A 12,300-nucleotide genomic window follows, 5' to 3' on the forward strand; every position below is an offset into this window, starting at 1 on the left:
CATGTTTACACACACACAAACACGTTTACACACACATACACACGTTTACACACACACACACGTTTACACACACAAACACGTTTACACACACACACACGTTTACACATACACACAAACACATTTACACACACACAAACACGTTTACACACACAAACACGTTTACACATACACACAAACACATTTACACACACACACACGTTTACACACACACACGTCTACACACACACAAACACGTTTACACACACACAAACACGTTTACACACACACACACGTTTACACACACAAACACGTTTACACATACACACAAACACGTTTACACACACACACACGTTTACACACACACACACGTCTACACACACACACACACGTCTACACACACACAAACACGTTTACACACACACACACGTCTACACACACAAACACGTTTACACACACACACATACACACAAACACGTTTACACACACAAACACGTTTACACACAGACACATACACACAAACACGTTTATACATACACACAAACACGTTTACACACACACAAACACGTTTACACACACACACACGTTTACACACACACACGTCTACACACACACAAACACGTTTACACACACACACACGTCTACACACACACACACAAACACGTTTACACACACACACGTTTACACACGCACACATACACACAAACACGTTTACACACACACACACGTTTACACATACACACAAACACGTTTACACACACACAAACACGTTTACACACACACACACGTTTACACATACACACAAACACGTTTACACACACACAAACACGTTTACACATACACACAAACACGTTTACACACACACACACGTTTACACATACACACAAACACGTTTACACACACACACAAACACGTTTACACATACACACAAACATGTTTACACACACACACACGTTTACACATACACACAAACACGTTTACACACACACACACGTTTACACATACGTCTACACACACACAAACATGTTTACACACACACAAACACGTTTACACATACACACAAACACGTTTACACACACACGTCTACACACACACACACACACGTCTACACACACACAAACACGTTTACACACACACACACGTCTACACACACACAAACACGTTTACACACACACACACGTCTACACACACACAAACACGTTTACACACACACACAAACACGTCTACACACACACAAACACGTTTACACACACACACATACACACAAACACGTTTATACATACACAAACACGTTTACACACACACAAACACGTTTACACACACACACGTTTACACACACACACGTCTACACACACACACGTCTACACACACACAAACACGTTTACACACACACAAACACGTTTACACACACACACGTCTACACATACACACAAACACATTTACACACACACACACAAACACGTTTATACATACACACAAACACGTTTACACACACACACACACGTTTACACACACACAAACACGTTTACACACACACAAACACGTTTACACACACACACGTTTACACACACACACATACACACAAACACGTTTACACACACACACACACAAACACGTTTATACATACACACACGTTTACACACACAAACACGTTTACATACACACACACACACGTTTACATACACACACACACGTTTACACACACACAAACACGTTTACACACACACACACGTTTACACACACACACATACACACAAACACGTTTACACACACACACACACAAACACGTTTATACATACACACACGTTTACACACACAAACACGTTTACACACACACACGTTTACACACACACACACGTTTACACATACACACAAACACGTTTACACACACACAAACACGTTTACACACACAAACACGTTTACACATACACACAAACACATTTACACACACACACACGTTTACACACACACACGTCTACACACACACAAACACGTTTACACACACACAAACACGTTTACACATACACACACGTTTACACACACAAACACGTTTACACATACACACAAACACGTTTACACACACACACACGTTTACACACACACACACGTCTACACACACACACACACGTCTACACACACACAAACACGTTTACACACACACACGTCTACACACACAAACACGTTTACACACACACACATACACACAAACACGTTTACACACACAAACACGTTTACACACAGACACATACACACAAACACGTTTATACATACACACAAACACGTTTACACATACACACACGTTTACACACACACACGTTTACACACACACACACACGTTTACACATACACACACGTTTACACATACACACGTTTACACATACACACACGTTTACACATACACACGTTTACACATACACACACGTTTACACACACACACGTTTACACACACACACACACGTTTACACATACACACACGTTTACACACAAACACGTTTACACATACACACAAACACGTTTACACACACACACGTTTACACACACACACGTCTACACACACACAAACACGTTTACACACACACACACGTCTACACACACACACAAACACGTTTACACACACACACGTTTACACACGCACACATACACACAAACACGTTTACACACACACACACGTTTACACATACACACAAACACGTTTACACACACACAAACACGTTTACACACACACACACGTTTACACATACACACAAACACGTTTACACACACACAAACACGTTTACACATACACACAAACACGTTTACACACACACACAAACACGTTTACACACACACAAACACGTTTACACATACACACAAACACGTTTACACACACACACACACGTTTACACACAAACACGTTTACACACACACACACAAACACGTTTACACATACACACAAACACGTTTACACACACACACACGTTTACACATACACACAAACACGTTTACACACACACACACGTTTACACATACGTCTACACACACACAAACATGTTTACACACACACAAACACGTTTACACATACACACAAACACGTTTACACACACACGTCTACACACACACACACACGTCTACACACACACAAACACGTTTACACACACACACACGTCTACACACACACAAACACGTTTACACACACACACATGTCTACACACACACAAACACGTTTACACACACACAAACACGTCTACACACACACAAACACGTTTACACACACACACATACACACAAACACGTTTATACATACACACAAACACGTTTACACACACACAAACACGTTTACACACACACACGTCTACACACACACACGTCTACACACACACAAACACGTTTACACACACACAAACACGTTTACACACACACACGTCTACACATACACACAAACACATTTACACACACACACACACAAACACGTTTATACATACACACAAACACGTTTACACACACACACACACGTTTACACACACACAAACACGTTTACACACACACAAACACGTTTACATACACACACACACGTTTACATACACACACACACGTTTACATACACACACACACACGTTTACACACACACAAACACGTTTACACACACACAAACACATTTACACACACACACACGTTTACACACACACATACACACAAACACGTTTACACACACACACACACAAACACGTTTATACATACACACAAACACGTTTACACACACACAAACACGTTTACACACACACAAACACGTTTACACACACACACACGTTTACACGCACACACATACACACAAACACGTTTACACACACACACACAAACACGTTTACACATACACACAAACACGTTTACACACACACAAACAAACACGTTTACACACACACACAAACAAACACGTTTACACACACACACACACAAACACGTTTACACACACACAAACACGTTTACACATACACACAAACACGTTTACACACACACACAAACACGTTTACACACACACACAAACACGTTTACACACACAAACACGTTTACACACACACACACAAACACGTTTACACACACACAAACACGTTTACACATACACACAAACACGTTTACACACACACAAACACGTTTACACACACACACACGTTTACACATACACACAAACACGTTTACACACACACACACACACGTTTACACACACACACACAAACACGTTTACACACACACACACACAAACACGTTTACACACACACAAACACGTTTATACATACACACAAACACGTTTACACACACACACACGTTTACACATACACACAAACACGTTTACACACACACACACGTTTACACACACACAAACACGTTTACACACACACACACGTTTACACACACACAAACACGTTTACACACACACACACGTTTACACACACACACACACACACACACGTTTACACACACACACAAACACGTTTACACACACACAAACACGTTTACACACACACACACAAACACGTTTACACACACACACACGTCTACACACACACAAACACGTTTACACACACACACACGTCTACACACACACATACACACAAACACGTTTACACACACACACATACACACAAACACGTGTACACACACACACATACACACAAACACGTTTACACACACACACGTCTACACACACACACACAAACACGTTTACACACACGTCTACACACACACAAACATGTTTACACACACACACACGTTTACACACACACACATACACAAACACGTTTACACACACACACACGTTTACACACACACACATACACACAAACACGTTTACACACACACACACACACACACGTCTACACACACACACAAACACGTTTACACACACGTCTACACACACACAAACACGTTTACACACACGTCTACACACACACAAACACGTTTACACACACGTCTACACACACACAAACACGTTTACACACACGTCTACACACACACACACGTTTACACACACACACACACACGTCTACACACACACACAAACACGTTTACACACACGTCTACACACACACAAACACGTTTACACACACGTCTACACACACACACACACGTTTACTCACACACACACACACACACACACACACACACACACAAGTCTACACAGAAGAAGACAGATTTTTAACCGCCGTGTTTCTGCTGCAGCCTCCATTCCAACACGGCGCTGGATGTTGCCGTCAAAGGTCAGATGATCCGAGACCTCCTGAACCTGGCTGGTTTCAGGATTCCAGATAAAGACGATGTGGTCGCCCCCTGCAGCAGCGCCTCCAGCTCCACCAGCAGGTAGGGAGGAGGCATTACAGCCTGTAGGCGACCAATAAGACCATGCAGCTTAAACCAGGGGTCATGTGACTGCGATGAAAACAGTTCAAATATAATAATAAAAACAATTACCGTAAAATCTGGAATATAAGTCGCACGGGGAGATAAGATGCAGTCTGTGTTTTGGGGTCAGTCAGAGGGATAAAAGGTTTAAACCGTTTTCCTGTGTGATGATTTCCACTGTGATCAATAAAATCTACGATGGACAGTTTCTGTGAAAGTCTGACGCTCTTTTAGTTCCGTCTGTTTTCACCATGTGGCGTTTGCACTTCTACTAGCTGCAGAACGCTACTCCAGCTCTCAGTCTAAAGAGAGAAGTTCTGAAGTAACAACAGCCAGTGAGTCTCTCTGCACACCTCTGCTGGTCACTCACAGAATTTAATTGAGGATTCTTTTAATCAGTGCAGCATCCACAAGCTTTACAGCCTGGTCTGCGTCGCTATGTATCCCCACAGATTGCAACAACATGTCAGGTGACGTGCAGTGTGTGATGGTGGTCGCTGCACTCTCTGTAATGAAGCCGCGTTTTTCAGCATTTTATACTGCTATAAAGGACGCAGCCATCTTTTTAGATTAAACAATATGTACTGTATGATAAGTGCGTCCTGTACTCTGGATTTAACAGTAGATAACAGAATTATAACTTTAACTAGGTCATTAATGAAGATAAAGTTTGAACGATGTTCAACCCGATCTGCAGCCCCTCAAACAGATCGTTTTGTTAAATAAACACCTGTTTGTGTGTTTCTGTGTTGTGTGTGTGTGTGTGTACGGGTGTGTGTGTGTGTGTACGTGTGTGTGTACAGTCTGTGTGGGGGGAGCAGGGAGAAGACCAGGCTAGATCTGTCAGCTGATGAGAAGGTCAAACGTGCCTTTTACCTCACACAGCGTTTTGCTGACCAGGTAAATGAACACACACACACACACACACACACACACACACAGAGCTTAAGGTATGTGCTAACCCAGAGTTGCATAACATAAAAGACAAAAGTCTATTTTGTCAGTTTTTGTATCTTCTCGTTCAAAGTTTTAGTGTTCAACCTCTCATCCTTCTCGGTCAGGACTTCCTCTCTTCGGTGTTGGACGTCCTGACTCCGGATGACGTCCGCGTGCTGGCAGAAAGCGAGGACGAGCTGACTCGACTCGGAGAGTTCGAGCGGATTTTTCCCTCGCGGTCGTCGTCCCGCTACCTTCGCTTCTTCGAGTATCAGAGATACCTCAACATCCTGCTGGACCAGTGGGAGCAGAAGCACTGGAACGACAGGACCAAAGGTGTGTGTCAGTTTCATCCACAGTCACTGGATCTGAAGTTCAAACCTGCATAACTCAGACACGCCCACACACTCCTTCATGGCGTCACCATCCACCACAACATCGTACAATCTATGCAACACACACATAAACTGATTAGTAAGTTTAGTTCGGTTATTTAGCCATGAGCGACGACTCTTCTTTATACCCACGTCCAGAGGTGCACAGCTGAAAGGTCTGAGGGTTTAGTTACTCTTTAAGGAATTTAAGAATTAGATTATCAAAACAGTGACAAAGATTAGATTTTGTTCAGCTTTTATCTTTATCTCACGGTCCTCCACACACAGGCCTCCCGAGAACTTTTATCTTGAAACATTTGTTTCGATCCTTGATTTAATTATTGAGTATTGATGTTGGTATCTTTGTTCATAATTTAGGGGAAACAGCAACTTTAAAACTTTATTCAAGATGTAATGTCACAGAAAGCACACACACATGATTCTTGATTTCAGAGTTTTGGTTTTGTGTCGTCTGTGCAGGGATCAGTCAGCTGAGCACTCTGTGTCACAAAGGAGTCCACCTGGGAACCAACGACCCGGCTCACATGGTGAGGAACGACAGCAACACTTCTTTAAAATATGGATTCAGCTTGTTTGAATCATTGTTCCTCATCACCTTCTCTCTGGTTTTGTTCCCCAGTGGTCCAAGAGTAGCTACATCTCCAGGTTTGAACCACAAAGACATGAGCTCGTCAGTCCATCCAGACCCAGGTACAGGCACACCTTGAGATAAACTAATCCAAGTTAACGATCCCTTGAAGATCTCTCTCCAATGTTTTAGACTGCAGTACCCATTTTAAACACTAAGTGTCAGAGTTACATACTGCTCTGAATTTCTCTCTGTTCTGTTTTAGGAGAAATAAATCCTGACTTTAGTCAAATGTTATCAGCACATAAAAGACCATTTTCATTCTATTTTAGGATAAATGACAAAACTACTAAATGAAAACAGAAATATAAAGAATGTTTGAACACTTCAGAGTAAATTAAACCATCATCTCCCGCTCTGTCTGGTCCTGCAGGGTCGTGGTCAGCCATCAGCGTCGCCCCCATCATGATGACGGTTCAGACGGGGAGGTCGCTTCAGTCTCAAGTCTGCCGGTTTCACCGAGTCCTGGATCGAGTGTGACCAGCAGCACCTGCACAAGCCCTCAGCCGGGCCTGAGCCTCAGCCAGAGCCTGCTGCCTCACCAGTTCGCCTCGCTCTGAGCCCCAGTGATAAATCCTCGTTACTAAACGTCTTAAACACTCTACTGCAGAGCGGACATTTTCTAACTTTCAGCTGGACGCCCGGTCTTAACAAACAGAGGGCGGATTTAGATCTTCAACAGAACTGGTATGGCCTTTAACACTTTGATTTCTGCAGAAATCATTATTTTCATTATTATTAACCTAACATCCACAAAGTAGTCCCGTGATGGCGGCGTTAGCCTCAAGTTACTGAAACATCAGAGAAAATCCAACGCAGAGAGAATCCCACCGGACCGTGTGTCCGTCGCTCTGAGCATCCAGTGAGTGACCATAAATGTTCCTGCAGAGACTTGAAACGCATCACAGCGAGCTTCACACCTGCCACACATGTCGACTTTAACTTGTGTTTTTGTAGCTCTGACTTTTAAAATCCTCCAGAGCGAGACGAGTGATGACGTCCGTTTGATGGCATTGAAGTCTTAACCTTCATGACGTTAACATGACGGGAATCAAACATTAAAGGTGTTTACAATCCGTATCAGTAATTCAGAAGTTAACTACAGATTATATTAGAACCCTGTGCAGAAACTCTCACTAACTCACCTCACTGTTACCTGCACTTTGCCTCAAAGAAGCTGCCCGATGCTAGCTGCCCGATGCTAGCTGCCCGAGCTGCACGCCTCAAACCACTCCGCTCTTTAACGTGTTCAGGAGTCAGAGCATTTAATAAAGTGTCTTAGTCAGACCCTGTAAGAGAAACACGGTGCTTTTGTGGCTACAGAATAAATTTCAGAAGTTTGGCTGAACACGTTCTTCCTCTAGTGAAGACGTTCCCAGCCTTTTGTCGTTGCAGCGCCCCCTACGTGTCTTTAAAAAAGCTGAGGCGCCCCCTTTAGGACCCTCAAGGAAAGAAAAGGGATTCATCGCTATGATGTTTACAAAACGCTTGAATTGTTTTATGAAAACTTGAATTCATACCGGACTACTCTCTATGACTTCAGGATTGTTGAGACCTGATTTTTGAGCTGCTTTTCAGCCCGATCGCCGCTGAGTGCAACTGAAGCACTGATGCTGTGCAGAGAAACGCACGCCTCTCATAACTCCGGGATAATTACCTCGTTCATCAGAAAAACTGCAGATTTGTGTTTTCTCGTGTGAATGCAATTCGCTTCCATACAACGCACGTACGAGGACCCGGCCCGAGTCGACAGAATGACGAGGTGAAAGATAACGACAACACTGTGATTCCTCCTCGTCATATTAGACTGTTAGCTGTGATGTTGGGAGGATTGTGTCACATTCTCGGCCTTAATGATTCAAATCGTCTGTGAACGAGTGAGAAATAAAAAGTGCTCCAGACGTCACTCGGTGGTCGATCCCTGATCCCACTTTGACGAGCGCGTTAGCAGACAGAGAAGGTAGATAGAGACTTTATGAATCCCTTTGGGAGGGTTCCCTCAGGTGAATCAAATAGTAGATTTGTTATATCGCCTCACTTTAAAACGGCTTTCTGTTTTCTTTACAAACACTAACGTTTGAATCTTCGAGTTTATCCCGACGTGTTGGCTGCGTGTTCTTCCTCATAGAGAGATTGTGTGATCTATGATCACAAACTGAGGGGCGTGGCCTACGGAGAGTTAGAAAGGTGCAGCTGTTGGATGAAAACTTGATGCACATTTTCTTTACCGCTACTCGGGTAAAAACATGAAGACGTGTGTGCACAGACGGCGCTTCTTGCACAGGCAGCGCTCATTTTGAATACAAAACCAATCAGTTTAGTGCTCGGCGTCCAGAAAGCAAAAACACCCTCACCCGCAACTATAACATCCACATAATCCGTGCACGCCATGTTCAGTCATTAACACAGTGTGGTGCACGCCCTGCCCCAGTGGAAAGGTTTACAGACCCATGCAGAGCTGGATAAACACTGAAGCTTCAGAGTCCACCACATGGTGACCTGTGTGAGCATCAACTCTAGAGGAGGGGGGGGAGACAGCTCTCTATGATGTTTAGAATTCAGAGTTACATACTGCTCCTTTAAGCTTTATCTCTATTTTCTAAAATCAACTTAAATAGGACCTTAAAAAACTTTGAGTAGCATCCTCCATGTTCTCATTGGCAGAGGTTCATCCTGCTCCACTTTACATCCACGCCGCTATCTTTGTTTGCTGCTGTTTAGAGTTGCTATATAAAAAGTTAAATAATAATAACACTGGGTTTGAAGTTGTATTTAACAAAACAGAAATATTATAATGTTGAAATGATGCATTTTTTTACTAACTTGAAAATGATCTAACCTCCGTGTTTAAGGGCTGTTGGAAACGCTCAGGACGACCTTTCAAAATAAAAGTTATTTGGTGTACACATTGTGACGAGTGATTTTAATTTCTTATTCATTTAAAGAATGTTTCATTAACCAGTTTTTGTCAATGTTTGATTAGTTTGTTTCTTTCTTTTTTTTCCAGTTATGAGAATTTATTTACAGTGGATCCGCCTTATCTCTTGTTACCATAGTAACAGCTAATCTTCCTGGGGTCAAAAAAAGACAGAAAAGAACACCATGATTTTAATGAAATTCACAACATAAGGGGAGAAAAATTAAATAAAATACAATCACAGACGAACTGAGGACTGAAACAATTCATAATGTCATCGGCATATAGACGATTAAAACTGCATTAAAACTTCAGGACCTTAGGCCCGTGTCCATCAAGTGTTTGTTTTTTTTATCGCAAGCATCTTTTTTTCAATTGTTTTTAACAAGCAGAGAGCGTTCACAGCAGACGGCGACCTGCAGAGTCCCTTTGCACCTTTAAGAAAAAGCTAAAGACCCAGCTCTTTATGAACACCTACGACCTTACTGAGTCAGGTGCAGCTTTAGATTAATGAACTTTGGTGGATCCTTTCCATCCCCTCCCTCTCCCCAAACCACCAAGATCAGCCTCCTGGGCGTTTTTAATGTGATCAGACGATTCAGGAATCATATTTGAAAACAATCAAACATATTTCAAGTTTTAAACCAATGAGGACCGCCTTGATTGTGTAGAAATAATACAAGTCATGAATGTGAATGTTTGTGTTTCTTTCTCTCCAAAGCAGTTACATAATTCTCTACAGAAACATCGATGAGCAGTAACTAAGAATTGTCCCGTGCGGCTGCGGTCTGCATCTGAAGCTCGCTGTGCTGTGGACAGAATTCCTTCAAACGCAGTCGGAGCGGACACGCAGAAACCAGGCCGTGGAATGCTGAATGTGTGTCAGGACTCTCCAAGCAGTTGTAAACTATTTATATCTGAGCTTAAGCAGCTGCTGAAGGCCCTTTGGGATGTGTGCATAATGGTTTAATCACAACACAGCACATTTACAACTTGTAAACTGAACTCTGCTGCAGCTTTATTTCTCCTCTGATGAGCAGAGCTGTTCATTAATGCAAAGAAGACACCCAGCGTGGTGTTTAAGGCTGTTCAGTCTGCACAGGATGTTGTTTCTCTGCAGAACTCTGACATTCTGTTAGAAATAACTAGCATTCAATTATAGCTCAAAGATTAGCACCACACCCTGAAACTCTTGAATCTCAGCTTCTTATAATCATCAGATTTCATGTTAAAGACTTGAAGCAGACTCGCAGCTCAAAGCAGACAAAAGTGTAGTCGAGTCGTTCAGTGTGTCTATAAATAGTCTGACATGTAATGGCCCTGTGAAACCTGAACGTGGCCCACAGTAGGACCGCTGAAGTCTTAAAGCTGCACACGTCTCATTTTTGTCTTTTTGTCAACTATAGAGAAACGTATCGAAGGATTTAGAAGTTGTGACAAAACCACCGAATATCTACATTTGAAGCTCTGTCTGCTCATAGAAATAAATAAATGCATTTCTTCTATTTTGTCCCCTCAGGCTTTCCGTAGATAGTCGTCCTCAGTGTCTCCCTGTAGTCTCAGTGATGTAAAAGAAGGACACTGCTGCATCTTTGAATTTCTCATTTCATTTTAAAATGTGTGCTCAAACAGGCCGTTTGGAGATTTTCCCTTTATGACATCACAAAGGGCAGTAGCCCCTCCCCCAGGTGGGTGACACTCCCACAGCTAGGTGTTTGTTCTGCCCTCTGAGTCTGCCTTCTCACCGTAAACAATAGGACATGGAGCGAGAAAGACCGAGTACACCCAAGCCCTTCCAGAGAGGGGGCGTGGTCAGACACAGCTCATTTACATATTTAAAGGTACAGACACAGAAACAGCCTGTTCTGAGCAGGGCTGAAATAGAGGGGTTTATAGACATGATCAAATACAGGATCAGAGTGGATTTAGAACAAGAAACTTCACACACATGTTTTGAGGAGCTCTGAGAATTATTTACACTGAAGAGGAGGAGGAGATGTGACCATACAGCCTCTTTGCTCAGGTTAGATATGAATAAACTTCCTTAAAATCAGAGTGCTGCTGATCCAGTCGTC

General features: G+C 42.6%; 1 protein-coding gene across 2 annotated transcripts in view; it reads left to right on the plus strand.

Annotated features, from left to right (window-relative positions):
* Positions 1-10,215, plus strand: part of ttll4 (tubulin tyrosine ligase-like family, member 4) — a 22,075-nt gene extending 11,860 nt beyond the window's left edge. For both annotated transcript variants that reach the window (XM_061053012.1, XM_061053013.1), the window contains 6 exons: positions 5,170-5,307; positions 6,153-6,249; positions 6,411-6,621; positions 7,140-7,207; positions 7,300-7,370; positions 7,682-10,215. In XM_061053012.1, the coding sequence (XP_060908995.1) occupies positions 5,170-5,307; positions 6,153-6,249; positions 6,411-6,621; positions 7,140-7,207; positions 7,300-7,370; positions 7,682-7,868 (772 nt within the window). In that variant the 3' untranslated portion in view covers positions 7,869-10,215. The remainder of the gene's footprint in view (positions 1-5,169; positions 5,308-6,152; positions 6,250-6,410; positions 6,622-7,139; positions 7,208-7,299; positions 7,371-7,681) is intronic.
* Positions 10,216-12,300: the final 2,085 nt, after the last annotated feature.

The sequence above is a fragment of the Labrus mixtus genome, chromosome 13, assembly GCF_963584025.1.
Source record: "Labrus mixtus chromosome 13, fLabMix1.1, whole genome shotgun sequence".
Taxonomy (NCBI): domain Eukaryota; kingdom Metazoa; phylum Chordata; class Actinopteri; order Labriformes; family Labridae; genus Labrus; species Labrus mixtus.